The sequence below is a fragment of the Rhopilema esculentum genome, chromosome 21, assembly GCF_057945365.1.
Source record: "Rhopilema esculentum isolate cy_ngs chromosome 21, ASM5794536v1, whole genome shotgun sequence".
Taxonomy (NCBI): domain Eukaryota; kingdom Metazoa; phylum Cnidaria; class Scyphozoa; order Rhizostomeae; family Rhizostomatidae; genus Rhopilema; species Rhopilema esculentum.
This window is the reverse complement of record NC_142835.1, coordinates 11,046,767-11,064,120: the sequence shown is the minus strand read 5'-3', so window position 1 is coordinate 11,064,120 and position 17,354 is coordinate 11,046,767. Positions and strand designations below refer to the sequence as shown.

At 36.3% G+C, this 17,354-nt stretch overlaps 1 protein-coding gene across 3 annotated transcripts in view; it reads right to left on the bottom strand.

Annotated features, from left to right (window-relative positions):
• Window positions 1-1,713: 1,713 nt before the first annotated feature.
• The window catches only part of LOC135684738 (rho guanine nucleotide exchange factor 7), a 37,334-nt gene continuing 21,693 nt past the window's right edge, over window positions 1,714-17,354 (bottom strand). Inside the window, exons 20-26 of one of the 3 annotated variants that reach the window (XM_065200380.2) lie at window positions 16,799-16,933; window positions 16,463-16,523; window positions 14,762-14,899; window positions 14,116-14,208; window positions 5,101-5,236; window positions 4,372-4,426; window positions 1,714-3,323 (exon numbers count right to left, since the gene is read on the bottom strand). In XM_065200380.2, the coding sequence (XP_065056452.1) occupies window positions 3,162-3,323; window positions 4,372-4,426; window positions 5,101-5,236; window positions 14,116-14,208; window positions 14,762-14,899; window positions 16,463-16,523; window positions 16,799-16,933 (780 nt within the window). In that variant the 3' untranslated portion in view covers window positions 1,714-3,161. Of the gene's footprint in view, window positions 3,324-4,371; window positions 4,427-5,100; window positions 5,237-6,553; window positions 7,683-9,323; window positions 12,177-14,115; window positions 14,209-14,761; window positions 14,900-16,462; window positions 16,524-16,798; window positions 16,934-17,354 lie in introns of those variants that run through there. The other 2 variants (XM_065200382.2, XM_065200381.2) reach the window with 2 other exon arrangements.

Below are 17,354 nucleotides of genomic sequence, written 5' to 3'. Positions count from 1 at the left end.
TTATCTTCTTGCATGCTGTACAACCACCATATCTGCTATTAACCGACGTACATCGATATTTTGAGTTAATATTTTCAATGAAAGCAAACAAAATATCTTCTTGTATGCTGTACAACCACCATATCTGCTATTAACCGACGTACATGAATATTTTGAGTCAATATTTTCAATAAAGCAAACAATATATCCTCTTGTATCTTGTACAACCACCATATCTGCTATTAACCGACGTACATCGATATTTTGAGTCAACATTTTCAATGAAAGCAACCAATATATCTCCTTGTATGTTGTTCAGTCGCGATATCTGCTATTAACCGACGTACATCGATATTCTGAGTCAATATTTTTCAATGAAAGCAAACAGTATATCTTCTTGCATGCTGTACAACCACCATATCTGCTACTAACCGACGTACATCGATATTTTGAGTTAATATTTTCAATGGAAGCAAACAAAATATCTTCTTGCATGCTGTACAACCACCATATCTGCTACTAACCGACGTACATCGATATTTTGAGTCAATATTTTCAATGAAAGCAAACAATATATCTTCTTGCATGCTGTACAACCACTATATCTGCTATTAACCGACGTACATCGATATTTTGAGTCAATATTTCCAATAAAAGCAACCAATATATCTCCTTGTATGTTGTTCAGTCGCGATATCTGCTATTAACCGACGTACATCGATATTCTGAGTCAATATTTTCAATGAAAGCAAACAATATTTCGAACCTGTACTTTGCAGTGATCAGCGGATCTAAATGCCCGGCAACGGTTCATTTCGCCAGATGAAATTTCCCAGATGAATAAGAACCTTCCAATGTACAGCTACAGAATGGACTATTTAGTTGCTTGGAGGATTCCATTTCATCTGGTTAACTTCTTGCTTGTCTGGCGATCTCCTCCAGGCACCAGGTTTGCCGCATCTGCCGAATGCACTGTCAACTGATGCGAATCATCTCAAATATTAGTTCTCTGTTATCTGACGTCAGAATTGTGTTTCAGCCAATAGCGTCACGTTATGATCGCGAAGTAGATCCACGTGATACGTTTAATACTTTGCTGCAAACACTGATTTTCGACTAATGCAATTTCTGAAAAGAGTGAACCTCTGGATTGGGGCTTCTTGGAGGGTGCTTTTCGAAAGGGGGGGCTTTATCGATTTTTTACGGTATTGAAGCCTGAGATACAACTAGTTAAACTTAAACTAATTATCGCGCATATTTCTTATTGTGAGGATAGGAAACTTCATAATAAGATAACTTTATCTCGAAATAGATAATCTTCCCAGTAATCGACTTACAATTCTGATTAAAACACGTACTCTGTTATCGTTCGCAAATTTTGTGGGGCAACAAAGGTGACGACGCGCTCAAAGTGAGCAGACACTCTGGAAATTCAATATGATATTGTGAGGAGAGCTCCGGTTTCGGAATCTCGGGGAGATTAAATTAAAATAATCACTGTTTCTAAGGCGAAATTTAATAAATTAATACTTAATTCAGGACGTAGAAGATAACATAAATTATGTTAGTTTTCCTAGATTTGAAAGCATAAACGTTTTACATTTTATAAATATTGCAAATCATTTCATTTTATTCATAAACATTTTTCACTGCCAAGAAAAACTTTGCTTGTTTCGTAAAATGATATTTCCAGAAGAAACAAAGCGCTCCCCCAAAGGCCTAAATTAACATAGATCGATAAAATGGGTGGATAGACCATAAGGACATTATTTTGAGTTGAAACATAATAAAATGTCATTGAAATGAACAAGAAATAAAACATGATATCATTAAAAACATATATTTATTTAATGGCTAATAGAGGTAGGCACAAAATTGCTAACCTGATATTAAAAGTATAAACGCGAAAATTTCATAACTACAATAAACTGAAATTAATACAAGTTTGTTATAAATTAGAAAGTCGCTCTTAAACGTTTCAAAATTACATTAAGAAATACAAAAAATTAGCAGTTCATTGGCAAAAACATTTTCAGGGCCAAAGGAACATTTGTTTGTTGCGTAAAATCATCTTTGCTTGTCCAAAAACTTTAATGAACGGATTAATAGACAAAACAGGTAAATAGAACATAAGAGCATTGGTTCGAGAAGAAACAGAACAAAGTGTCCTTGATGTAAAAAAGAAAGAACACGTAATATCATTGAAAATATATATATTTATTAAATGAATACTCGGTACAGATAGTTGGTCACCTGTACGAATTGTAGAGGCAAGATTTAGGGCGTAATAATAATCATAATCAAATAAAACTGTGAAAATGAAAGCACACCTGTAACCTTTTCGTAGGTCTGTTGTGGGCTTGCGGCAAAATTGACACGGACATTTATCGCTGTAGCTTGAGGAGACATGGCGGAAATAACGAGATCGTCTATATCATAAGCGGGCAGACATTGATTTCACGGGGATGCCAATGCTGAAATTTAAGAAGGGGTGGGGATGGGGGGCGGATGTATGGTAAGATTGAGAACAGAATGAAGGGTCTTCAAGAACATGAGAAAGTATAGACTGATGGCGTAACAGCCTCCCAGCATGCCTTGCAATACCTTTACTGGAATCTAAAATATCAACATCTTCAAATCTGACAATTCGGGGGGTAATTGTCAAGCAATTTCTAACACATAAGAGATGGTTCCGACTAGGTGAAGTTAACTTATGATTATTAATCTTCTCGGACCTTAAAACAACCTTTTTTGGAAACATCAAAGGATTTAATTACAAAAACAACAAATAAGAAATGAATATGAAAAGTCAGAAAACATACAGTCGTGGAAATGAGTTTCTTTCGACGATGTTGCGATATTAAAAATCCCTTTATTAAAACTTCCATCCATTCAAATTCAATTCCTCTAGTACAAAAATCCTTTATCCAACTAGCTGACTTTCCCACAGTTATAGAAAGTATTAAAATTTCCCCCACAAAACCTTTACCTTATGATACAGCGCGGTTAACTATCATTTAACAAAACCCAACCCTTTCCTTTACAAATTATTTCTTTAAAAATTACATGGTTGAAAACCAAGGTAATAATACAGTTATGCAAAAGAATAAATGCATTTTATAGCAGTTACATAAATATGGTTGTTCGTTAAGAAAGTTCCCTAACTTTAATAACAGTATATATTACATTCCACCGATTGAGGATCGGGTGGAGAGGGTCGACTCTCTTCGCATCTGAAGCTCGATGTCAGGGGCGATTTTTTTCAATGTTCTTTGTAGTAACTTCTCGAACTGTCTTCTTTGTTCACGCTCCTCCTCAAGATTCTCTCTCAAATATAAAGTTTGCTGTTGATAGAAAGATCGCAATTAAATACCCAACGAGCAAATGCGCTGTGAAGGTAATGGCGGCGCCAGATATTGCAGAGTGGGAGGGTAATGGGCGTGGTCAGTGAGATCACGCCCCTTTTGCCTCATTTCAGTGCTTTGTACCAGGTTAATTTTTCTTAGGAAATATGAACTACCCCTACCTAGCGCTTTTTAATCCGTTTTTAGAAGAAATATGTAGACAATGTTTTTACAAATATGGGGGGATTACCCCCTTACCCCCTTGGCACCGCCACTGTGTGTAGACATTCCTTCGTGCATTTTCAGACCGTCCTCAAACAATTTTGGCCCATCCGTAGAAGTTTACCGCCACTGTTAGTATCGTCGCCAGGACGATTTGCCACGCGCGCAAAGGCTTATTGTTAGAAATAAGTCTTTAAGCACCAAGTAAAAGTGCATAGTTACTGAATAGCCACATTTCTTGATGGCTTTGAGAAAAGCAAGCATTTCGAAACATTCGTTTGACATTCATCGGAGTACAAAATGTCAGATTATTGATTGAAAAATCTGAGCTTGGAAATTTATATACCCAGTTGTGGATTGAAAAAGGCCAATCAGAAAGAAAATTGCGCGAGGTTGAAAACGAACTCCTTCTGTCTGCAAAATAACTTTTCAGTAAAACCTTACAACCTCAGATCCAAGCCTGACATTAAAAAATTTCGAAAGATTTAGTATGCCTTTCCTCCTTATAAAACGAGCGACAATAGTCTACTGTTTAAATAATGTCCGGCCACAGGGGCTGGTGGGGTAATTGCTCCCCTTACGAGTATGTCAAAAAGGCCCTGTACGATTTATTGTGACGTAACCAAGCGATATCGCTGGTAGCTCTAAAAAAGAACTAGTAGTATAATTAACTTATGAGCAATTTGAATTGGAACATTTGTACCTACAATTTCAGACAGATTTTGCAAATAAATTACTAGTTGTAATAGATTCTCTAGCCCATAAACATCCAAGCAACTTTACAAGATATAATACATTTCGCAAATTATTTTTTCAAATCACTCACTTTATGAAGATTATGGACCTGCGATTTCAAATCGTGAACTTCATTTGAAACGTCTCTAAAAAGAGTAAAATTACATGATGACTGCAAAGGAAAGACACCGATAAGATATGACACTGCTTACGAACACAACCAGCTTTACAAACATGCGATTTAGTCCAAACTTAAACCAGTTTATGGACAGCCACTAGCTAAAAGGCAACGTTTAACAATGTTGTGACTGTTCATCTCCTGTTTCTGAATGTCTTGTCTTCAGTACATAAATTACTGGGGTTTTGTCAAATGTAAATATATGTAGACTTAGCACCGACAAACCTAAAAGCGTAACAATGTAGAAGACTTTGTTTGAGGGAGCGACGGGGACGCTATCTAAACAGAATATCGATGAGTCTCCACCATGATAAAACCATTGGGATAAATATGAACAATTTTTTTGAGGTGCTGAATTTGAAAATAGCTTTGAAAAAAGCCAACATTTTACAACACATTTAAAGCTTTTTCGTTGACAGAATAAAACTTCAGAATAATGGTCCAAGGGAACAAAATGGAAAAAATATACAGAGTTGTGGATAAAAACATAAACTTACGTCGTACTCATACATACATATTTTGGTGCACAAGACAGGACGGTTCTAACTTTGAATCTCTGAGTTTACTGGTAAATGTGATCATTTGGAAACTGTAAAATATATAAAAATCTCTAGATAATTAATGATAAATACAGTGACTCACGCCTCGGTTTTCTTTTTTCTTGATTTCTTTGCGATCAATCGATGTTTGCCAGGATAGTGGGCCCTTGGAGGGGTGACTGGTTTGAAGCTGAAGTGTGGGGGCACAGCTGGGGGCAGCAAATTGGTTGGACTAACACCTGAAAAATGATTTATGATTAAATAAAAGAATATAAGACTTCTTTATAAAAAGTATAATTTATTTGATATAGAGTTGGAAATAGGCAGTTTTGACGGTTGCACCTAGGGTGAAATGTTCAGCGAAGCCGAGTTAGGCTTTGTTGTTTGGAGATTACATCATTACAGGATGTCCTGTAATGGAAAATTCCGCTCTGTTTGATGTCACCATGAGTTTCGTGAGCTAAATTACCCAAAAAGCTACTTCGAGTTCGAGACTTTTAACGTATTAGCTATGCGGGATTCAAATCTGCGAATTTTGTCAGAATTCTGCCAAATAACCTACCAAGCTGAAACTTTTTCAAAGCCAACGCAAGAGGTGTATTTAGCTTCACAGATTATATCTATATGAACCGGTAGCATACCATAAACGCACCAAGCGAATTCTGCAAAATGCAACTACATGAAATTCGCAGTGCTGCTGTCATTCTCACTTACGTTCAAAGCAAACCTTATAATATCTGTGTCATAATTTGGCCTACCACATTGAGGTAAACAAATGAGTATAAATACAATTGACTAGGATGTAATTACGAAAAAAGAACGAATTTCACGCGGAAAAAAAGGTGAATCACGTTTTACTTCCCTATCCCTCCCTAATCAATTACGCTCGCTTAAAACGAAACAACTACTAATTCTTTACAACATAAAACATTGCTACTTACTGTGAAAAGTGGTTTATATAATCACGTGAACAATAGCAATATCGTAATAATAAAAGGTCGAAGGGGAAATTGCAAACTTTTCCTTTCGATAATTTTATTCGAATAATAGATATCGAAATCGGCGGCTTTGATTTGACTATAAAGTGCAGAAAGAAATTTCTAGATGGAAAATTACCAGTGTTTTGGCACAACTGCTAAAGAAGTAGGCTATGATGTATTTTTTATCAACAGAAAACTCTAGTCTAATGCTTTGATGAATTATTTTCAAGAATACGTTGTCTGTTGCAAGAAGATGCAAAAAGCTTCCTTAAGAGTGAATGAAAATGAATTCAAACGTTGATCTAAACTGGGAGAAAGATAAAACAACAACAACCTACTAAAATTGCATTACTTTATGTGTACTTATTTGGAGCAAAGTGCTGAATAACTGGCAGAGGGTCGGGTCAATAACTTGTCTGAAAGGAGGCGCGCTTTATGTCATTCAGCAGTTGATCAGCGCGGGTTGTTCGTTGTCCGTTAGTTCCATTTGCGACATCGAGTTTTAAAATCAACGTTGCGCCTTAAAAGCCAAGGCAGACGTAAGTTCAAGACCAGCGTAAACAATAAATACGAAAATAAGACAATCTACAAATCTCATTTTTCAAAATTTTTGCAACTACAAAATAGCACATCTATGAGAACATTCATCAAAACATTAAATTCCACATCTCTAAATACAAAAATCTCCTCGCAACATAATAACATGGTAATAAGAATAACTGCATAATTTTGTAATGGAAAGGTGAGCAAATCTTATGTTTAGAGCACATGGCAAAATCGATAGTCAAGGCAGATTTCAGTAGATAAACGCCGTCGCGGCTATTTCGAATTTTCTGTCTTTCTAAACAAGAATGGCCAGCCGAGTAACTCAAGATCTGGCATGTGGCATAACGATTTTATCTTATATTTCATTGTTGAAGTCATCTGCTCTTTTAGCCAGTTTCCAACCCTATGATTTAAGCATCTTTGAAAGATTTGCCTTCATTGTATAAATTCACGCAACTCCACTGATAACATAACCAGAGAAAGATTTAGCTTAAGATTACATTCTTAAACATCTCTCTTTTAGCGAAAAATAACGAAATTATGCAGGACAGAATAGAAAAAAATCATTAACATTTCACCACGAGATTAGATAATTCACCACGAGATTAGATGATTCACCATGATTACAAATCTCCATTCTAAAAACTAGGGAATATTCACTATGTTTTATTTGATTTTGGACCGGCTATGAGAATGCGTCCTCTCTGTCCTATTTAGAACAATCTGTTATATTCACTAGGCCTAGCAGATTATCAGGTTGCCTAAATTCACACATAATCACCAGGTTACGTTTTATCGTCTTGAAGACTTTATCTTGAACATGAATTGAAAAATGAGTTTATATAAACAGAATTGGACAAAATTTAGTATGAAATATAAAGCAGTCGCTTTTTCACAAAATGTGACAGTTAACTGTTGACATACACACACAAGTACAAAATCACCCTCTCAAAAGTACGAATTAAAAAGCATTTTACCACAACGCTACTCTACTTTGTCTACCACGCTAAAAATTCTAGAAATCAATCGAAACTAATTCTAAAAAACTGTCTCACACCATCACCTACTTGTCTATAAGAAAATCTTGATAATCTTCATCAGATTTTTGAAAGGGGGTGATTCTCCCTTCAACATCTCGCATCTTCATTTCGTACAATATCTTCAAAAAATAAAAGAAAACACAATTAGCCTGTGGAAGGGGAAACAGCAGACATGATGGTGTGAAACAGTCTTTTGATTGAAGTCTTGACTCACCTTAAGTGAATTAAAATCTACAAGGATACCATAACCTTAAATGAATGGAAACCACCTTAACTTCTGATGAAAACCACCTTAGCCGAGGAATAAAACCACCTTAACTGGTAAATACATCCACCTTAACTGACGTAGAAAACCATTTTAACTCGATTCTTCATGTCATAGGCTCTTTGACCTAAATTTAGTTAACTGCTGCGAAGGAAAGATTATAGAATGCCATACAACGGTTAAAACAAACAATAAACAACCAAAATAATGCATAAGACAGCGCAAAATGCGAAGGATGGCACTAGACCTTTTTGTGAAGCAGAAGATCCTTGGTACACAATCCTTTTTAAAGCCCGTAATTAGCTGGTCCCCATTCCTGGGCTAAATTGTCCATGATTTCCTAGAACTGCCTGTTTAATGAAGCAATTAGAACCTTAGTTTCGGATCGTGAATGGTACGAAGAAAGGTCGTTGGGAGTAGAAAAAGGGGCACGAGCAGGGACAAGCGTGAATAGTGAAGCAAATTAAAACGGAATTTTCTGAAAAGCCGCAAAAGAATTTTCTGAACAACCTACAATATCCCTTGTAATAGAAACCTTATCAATTTGTGGTAAAATATTGTTTGCAATGGTTACGGATAGTAACTGTCACAGAACATATTGAGAAACCCTCATTGATGATAAAAACACTGACTTGTGTCTCTATTTTTGTGGCCTATTCTTGGCATTTGTAAACTACAAGTGAGGCTTTTGGTAACTAGACATGCTGTTTTAAAGGACATGCAGCCTAGACAACGTCGAGTAAACAGAACGTTGTCAGAAATTGCTTTGACTGTTGAAAAATGGCGCATGATGCAACAATTTGCCAATATTCTGCATCTCCAAATCAGTTTAGCATTGAAACCTTTTGTGTTCAAACAGAATTCAATAATGGATACTTAAACAACTACCACTAAATAAAACCCTAGCGTTTTCATGTTAGAGGAGATAGGCCCAGCCTTTAAGCCAATCATACTATAAATGCGAGCATACTGTCTGCACTGAGCAAAGATGGACTCTGGCTGTTATGAATCGTTTAACAATTTTGATTTATATCATCGTATTCTTGCACTTTATTATTTTGCAGCATTGTATTAAACATACATGTACTTGTCTTTACTTTCTTGATTACTTTTTAGATACCAGAAAATAATCACATGTACTTGATAAACTTGGGATACTCTCTTAAGATCTACAGACCAATGACGAGGGTCTATTTCTTGTGTGCTCCATCTGATGCCTCGAGCTACAAATATATGCAACCGATACACAGTGCTTGCCAAAAGGCTTGGTACACTAATGTCAGTTTTCAAGGGCAAATTCAGCTACCCCCCTCCCTCTTTGAACAATATTGGTTTACTCTCCTCTTCCCTCTTTGAACGACGTAGGAGATTAGGAAGATCGTTATTCTTGTAGTTATAAATTTGTCTAGATCATCAACATTGTTTGTACAGTTGCTTCTACATTCAGTTGGTTATTGTCAATTATTAAGATATAAAGCAGATAGCTTACGAGAGATGATGAAATATTCATAATTTAATTCACTCCATTAACATCATCTATCAACGTTTAAGCGGTTTTATTTATAACAGTTTTATTGCACTCTTAATTTATATCTAACGCGATCGCCTATTCTATTTATCGATCTATATACAATCTCCAATCCATAACACTTATGTACAATTCAAAAATAAACTTTCTTTTAAACGAAAAAACTAAGTATCGCTAGCATGATATGCACGAGAGAACAAAAAAACCTCGATATTATCGATTTGTTATACCAGGGTTAGAGGCACAACGGGAAATAAAATTGAACACCAGGGTGAGACGTGAAAAATAAATCATTCTAATGAACTAAGGAAATCTTCCAAGCAAAGGAACTCTGTAAACCAGAGCAGCCTGAGGCGTCAAGTATTGAATAAAGGAAATACAGGAGGATGGGTGCATTATTTTTTTAGAGAGGGTGCCAAACCAAACGCAGCCGGGACGCGAAGAACTGCCTACCTTTTGTGTAATTTCATTACAAATTCTTGGAATTCTAACTCAAATCCCATCACCCATTTGGTCGACTGACAACTTCTATGAAACTCAGCGCAAGTAACAAGATGTAAGACAAGGACCTGCCCTATCTGACAAAGTGGCTGGAAAAAGACTAAACAGAACAGAAAGAATAAATGGGCATTTTAGTCTTTTTTACCTCAGACATTTGCAAAATAAACGAAAAGGGTGGAAGGGTCTTTGGGTGACTCGGTCACACCCTACGCTTTGCTGGCACCAGGAACTCTATAAAGTGTTGAAATCAGCAGGGAAGGAATTTTCAAACTCCTGATGTTTCAATCGACTCAGCCCAAAGTGTCTCAGACATTTCTCCATTGTGCTCTAATATACCCAAGCTTGACGATGAAATTAAAAGAAATACTAAGTTCTGTGTTGCTAATAATGATCGCTCGAATGTAAATGCACATATGTCACTTCCGGCACATCGAGGTACAGAAATGACACTATTCTAGCTATCTATCAATAAGTAACTTTTATCAAAATAAAATCCGATACCAATCTAACAAATGCCATTTAAGAAAATTCTAGCAATAATTTGCAAATATATTAACATAATACTATCTTTACTTTTGATGCCAATTCATCGTCGCCACAACACGCAAATGCTCATATACCAAAAAAAACTAGATCTGAACTATTAAAAAGAAAAATAAATTACAGACAATTTACTGATAAATAGCTGGTTAAATACAATATAATTCAATCTGATATTTATAATTTTTAATCTCGAGATGTCGATCTAATTCTTTATTATGCTTTATTTACCCCCCTTACCCCTTAACTCCATAACAGGCACTTATGGGCCTAAACACCTACATTTTCTTAGCAGGCAATTTAGTCTAATGTTACTGACACGGGGGTTAGTTCGTGGTTATTAACAACAAAAACAAATCAGATACAGCGCGAGTACGAGATTCGTCCATTGCAGCTTTCATCGTGAGAGGTTTCATTAACCTGTGCTTTCACAGAATTCTGAGCCTGTCTACTTGTGTATCACGGTACACAAAGCAAATTTCACGGTTGATTCTTATCGTTATACGCAGGGCAAATGCGCAGTAGCAGAAATCTTGCTGGTGTTCGTACCTTACCGGACCTTAACATGAGATAATCCCCTACGTTGCAACGCTCCTCCGCATTCTGGCAACGGACGGGCAGGCATGTCAACACGCTATCCAATCAGAACACAGATCAAACTATTAGTTGTAAATACAATACCTTGTACGTAGTGAGCTACCACTTACTTTGCATCTAGCGTTTGTTCCTACTTTGTGCTTTTCACAAATCTTAATTTGGATTATCGTAATCTTAAACGAGAGTGATCCACTCCTAATACTGTTTCTTCTACTGACTGGATCTAGATTCTAGATAATCTTCTAAAGGATCACTATGACTGCTATCTGACTATCACTAAACGGTTAGCTTTTCATTGTTTGGCTGAATCGATTCTTCCATGCTCATCCTAAACGATGATATATGATAAAAACTTCGATTTGAAGCTAAGACGAAACCTTGCTTTGATTCTACGATATTATCGGTAACACATATACCGACAGTAACACATATATTCGTGCTAAAGGTATGTCAAAGAAAATTGTGTGAAGTCATAGCACTGCTGAACATGAAATTAGCAAACCCGACTCTTATACTAATTAAAAGGTCTGCTGGATTGAAACATATTTGTGATAAAGGAGTTTTCCAAACACAGTTAACATCAAAGTCTGCATTCATTAAAAGAGATTGGTAAAAACTTTGTTTTGGGGTTTAACGCTCCAAGTTGTTTTGTTTGAATGAAGGGCATTTCAGTTTTTAAAAAGCTGGTAGCAGTGCACTTGTAGATAGATTTACGGTACATACAGTCGAGAATTCCCTTCTCGCAGTCTGATTGGTGAAAAGACAAAGCAACAGCCAATCAATAACAAGTTCAGATTTTAACCGATTGGGTAGTAAGTCAAGTCGATGATTGTCGATTTATGAAGACAATGACGTAGTGCAGGCTATGACGTAATGCAGATCTAGTAATGCAGACCTAAATCCCTTAGTACGTCGTGCGAGATGTAGTGGATAACGAAACTTCTAATAACGCCAACTGCATAATTAACTGTATGATCTATTATTGCTTAATTCACTGCATAATTTACTGCAGACTCAGGGTTTTTGGTTTGGCTAGGCCACATCCAAGAAAGCAGCCGCCCGCAATTTTTGATATTTTCCCTTTGCGTTTCCGGTCAGCTGCGTCGTCGTCTGTGTCTCCAATCGGCCGGCCTATCAATTTTGCCTTGTCGCTCGTTCGATTATCGGACAATTGGTCCTCCACTAAATAAAGACAGAACACGTGACAAAGAAGGTGATTGATTTAGAATAAATCAAATCGAACCTCAACGCGATCGAGATTGAAATCAGCCCCTGGTTTTCAACCGATTTCAAGGAAAGCTTAACTGCCCAGGGCTAGGGCAGAAAATTCTTTTGCCGAAACTGGAACTCAAGGATGTGAAATTCCTGCAAACTGCCCCTCCCCCCTCTTTGAAAAAGTTTGGTGTGAAACATTTGTTGTTTGGAAGGCAAAAGATGGCTCGACCTTCTTTGTACATGCTCTGCCTTCTAAGTGATTTGAATTGTTAATTTTGCTACACGAACATATTAGATGACTGATTTCAATGTCGATTAGCCGAGTTCGTTATTCATCAAGTTAGTTGTTCAATAATTATAGTTGTTCAAATGATAGAAATAGTTAATTGTTCATTATAACATTATTAAACTTGCAATGGCATTAAGCAATGTTAAAAATACTTGAAGTAGTTAATCATCAATAGTATTTGCCAGATACGTGGACTTAAGCATTGTGCAAAATGAAAACAGGCCTAATTTATCTTGTGGCAATATAATTTTTATCAAGATGATTGCAATAGACACAATTATGAATGGATCGAATGAGTTTAGCAAACAAATGCCTTTTACATCAAAATTTTGCCATCCAAGCACTTTAAGCCTTTAAACAAACTCCAATACCAGTAGATCGACTGCGACTTCAAAAATATTACTTTTTTGTAGGAGACGGTTTCATACTAATTTCATTAACCTTTGCTATCAGCTTTAGCAAATCTATTCATGGATTCAGTATCAGGAGCCCAGTTTTTGAAACCAGAGTTGTCATTTTCAGTAGAAGACCGCTGGAAACCAACATGTGCTTTGTTCCACCATGGTTGCTACTATAAATTGTCTTCCATACAGTTTAGAAGCATCGCAACATAATGAAACAAGGATCGCATCTATTTCTGCTTGGCGATTTGAAAAAACTTCCTGTTGATACATCCTCCTTTGGCCAATAGCTCTTCCTTTTCTCTAGTGATTGCCTAAAATGTCTTCAATTTGCAGTCCCAACACTATTCACCTTTCCGATTGATAAAAAAACATGAAGTCGACGGTGACGATCACGTGGCAATTGCCAATGCTTGTCAAGAATAACCACATACAAAGGGGTTTATCAAAGCAACAGCGTCCAATGCTCTTGTGCCCCTGTTTTTACCAATCTTGAAAGAAGCATCACGCGCACTGAAGCGAAAAAACCTGGAGGTTGCGGGAATCTTGACTTTTAAGCTACGCGAAGGATTGGTGACTATTGATAGGTTAAGAAACGGACCCAGTCAGTTGCACCATCCTTTCTTGAATTCTTCCAGACACAAATTTAAGTTCACCTTCTGGTAAAGACCCGACCTTTCACATAGAGAGCAGTGTCGCACAAGACGTTACTCTTAAAATTCATATCATTTTGTTACCACTTGTAGCAATTTTCAGCTTGTAGCAATGTAGCAAAGTTTGTGGTACCAAACGCTGACTTAAAAACCTTAAAACCAACCTAATGCTTTTTCAAGTGATTGTTACTTTTGCGCTTAAAAAGAACTTAATGTGATGATATTTCTGTCGTGTGGTAATGACACAATGCGCAAATTGATACTGTATGTAAAGGAAGTCGCCGGCTAAAGAAGACAGCATCAGAGCCTAAGAATCGAGGACTGTTGTCGAAAAGTATAGCGTGGAAAATGAGACACGAATCCATCGAAATTCCAAAAGCCCTGAATTCTAACCACGCCTTTACCTTTTATTTCCTAGTTGTGAACAAACTTCGGAGTTTTCATTTGCTCTGTAAGAATGAACACTTTACTGTGTTCTAAACGCATGCTTCAGAGACATCAATTTACATTCGACTGGTAGCTACAAAAAAGCTAAATTGATGAAAGGTTCATAAAGTACTTACAATTCATTGTTTGTCTTTGCCTCGCACTGAAGCAGTAGGCCTCGATTACGCTTAGAATCATCATATCCTCTTCAAGAATACTTGTGTCTGAAACTGTAGAAAGTATGCTTCTATTATTTACAGGTGTAATGACGTCACAATAAGCCAAATCTGACCCAGGCCCCAGAAGACTTTTTAATGGGACTGCCTGTTGGGGCTCACGACCCTGCATGTTTGTATTACGAAGTGCAAATTGTAAATAAAGACAATAATGTGAAAGTCGAAAGAGTCGAAAGTATTGAAAAAACTATTAACAATATGAATTTATCAAAACTAAATAAACAATTACAATCCAAGTCATAATAAAAAGAAGAAAAAAGAAAAAATTAGAGAAACGAACCATGCCAGGTGGTTTTCTCGAAGATTGACAAAAAGCTACTTGCAGGGGGGTAGTGCTAGGCGAGCTCAGGGGTGCTATTGTTTGTCTCAACATATTTTGCAAGACTATCAGTGAGATTAACTACCGGTAAGACGGATAAGAGCTGGAGTCCTGGATATAAACGACGAACGGAGAGAAGAGAAAGATCAATGAAACATAAGCATAAGGTTGACTCGAGATTCGCGAAAGAACAAAATCCAATCAAAAATACAAGAGTAGCCTGTTTACCTCCAGATAGCTGCGATGCGTTTGATATATCTCTTCGTAACGTGTTTTCTTTCTTGCTAAGGGTGTCGCGTCTAGAGCTGGTGTTACTTCGACTAGGTGTGTAAGCATCTAATGCGTCATCTTCGCTTTTCGATCGAACTAGAAACAAAATAAAAACACAATTATATTGAGCAATTACACACTGGAAACAAAATAAAATTACACGCTGGAAACAAAATAAAAAAAATTATATTGAGCAATTACACACCCGTATAATAACGACAGCAAACTTATATTGGTCATAGATTAAGATTGGCCTAGGAAGGAGTTAAATAATAAACAATTAAAAATCGTATTTAAGTAACTTGGTACCTTTGTCGAGTTTAAAAACCATAATCAAAACAACAAACATACAATATCATAATTTGTTCTTATTTAAGAACACACGGATCTCATAAAAACATTGGCTCAAAATATCAGTGACCGAAAAAAATTAAAAATGAGGTCAATGAATAGATAGGTTTGCGGGTCACGTGTAAATCCATCGTCTTAGTTAGGCCATAGAAAAAGTGATCTCAGATATCGTAACCAAAGAGTCGATGTTAAAAAATTTGAATAGGTCTGATACAGTGGCGGACACTTGGGGGGGCGAGGGGGGGCGATCGCCCCCCCAATACTTTAGAGAACAATGGTCTTTTGTTCTAAAACAATGGGAAATGTGACGTCATCTTATTAAAACAATAGGCTTGCCCCCCCAATATTTGACCAAGTGTCCGCCCCTGGTCTGATAATACATAACCCATCGCAGTTGTAAATTAATATTGTTAAAGAGCAAAGTGGGTTTTTGCATTTGATATGCCTTACGAGGTGAAATTTCATACGCCGGACCCGGTTAATGAGATGACAAGGAATAGATTCTGTTTATTGTAGGATATCAATGGTTTCTCAATGGTGATAGAAATACGAGAACATTTCTGGGTTAGATTTCTGCAAAATTTGATTTGCGAATATAATCAAAAGGGCAATTTGGTTCGCTTGTTCAGAAATACCCAAGTCACAGACATCACCAAAGGACCTGTGAAACTACAAATTATTAATTATATCAGGCAAATACACTTGAAAATTCAGTTTCAAAATATGCATTAGTTTAGAAACTGATGGAAACCTGTTCATATAAAAAATATTCTTGCTTAAATTTCTCTTTGAACTCAAAGATTGTGGTTTCGTCGCAAGTTTCATTGTCAAGTCGAATCCCAGGGGGGTTCACTAGAACTTTCTGTATACAGGGGGGTCCATCCGATAATTGTGGGTAATGATTTTCATTGTAATCTGATATTTTGGGTGCCTGATTTAACAATTTACCTTTTTGATACTTATGTATTCAACTAACACATAACAATATCAAAAACAGGAATAAAAGAACAGATGTGTGTAAACTGATTATCATAACAAACAATATAACTTACTATGACTTTTTGTCTCTTATGTGCTCAACAACAAAATTTTGTATTTTGTTATTTTTGGGTCTTATCGACACTTTTTAGCTAATAATTATAATTTAGCTAATAATTTATTCTGGATAATTTTAGGCGATTTTTTGAGTGACTTCCCTGGGAGTCGAACAGGGAGCAGGGGTGGCGATAGGTGAAAAATTTCAACTGGATAAGACCACCCTCAGGAAAATGACATTTGAAAGAGCAAATACATATTTAAATACCTCACCTTTATTGACTCTTTTTGAAGATACTAGCCGTCTCATAGTTCTAGGGCTTGTCACAAAATCCTGGACAAAATCGATAAATAAATGAAACCAAAATAGGTGCCGTGGCCAAAAATAAAAAAGGGAAAAAAGAAAAGATAAAAAAGTATCTTAAATGACATTCGAAAAGTCTTATTTACAAACAAAAGCTGATATAATAATAATAAATCACATCTTGAACTTAATTGAAGCAGATCATTTACACAAGGTAAATCACACTTAAGCCAAAAGAAAAACATCAAATTATATTGTGGAAACATGAAGACAAAATTAGAAGAAATTTTATGAAATTTGCTCACATCGCCGGCTTTCAGTCGACTAAAATTTGGTTGCCAGGGTGGTGTTGGACGAAGTCGAGTAAACGACCAATTTTGAGCGACAGGGGGTTCTTTCTTCTGCAAGCTGTGAAGGCCTCCATATCCCTTCTTTGCTCCCTACGAGAAGATTTTACTTGTCATGGAAATACAGAAATCAAATATGTTTTAATTAACACTACAAAATATAGTTTTTATCTTTATAACTTTCATCCCCTTTATAAGCAGTGGTCGACAAAAAAAGAAAACTAGAAAAAGAAAACCTGTTGAAAAACAAAGATTTGGAATTAACATAAAACCATTACGACAAAAAGCGTTTCTTACGAAAATAGGAATACAACTGCTGCGAAATTTATCCTTAACCGCAAGCTGTAAGTCCATTTTCAGTGCTTCCGCGACAAACGGCAAATTGAAGACGTAGCACAGGTTACAAATGATTAATTTGAAGATTGGAATACAAATTCAAGTGTTAGGAATAATTGCCTGAAATTAATAGCGATTAGCGTGCAAAACAAATGCAATTTTGCCACAAAATTATTCC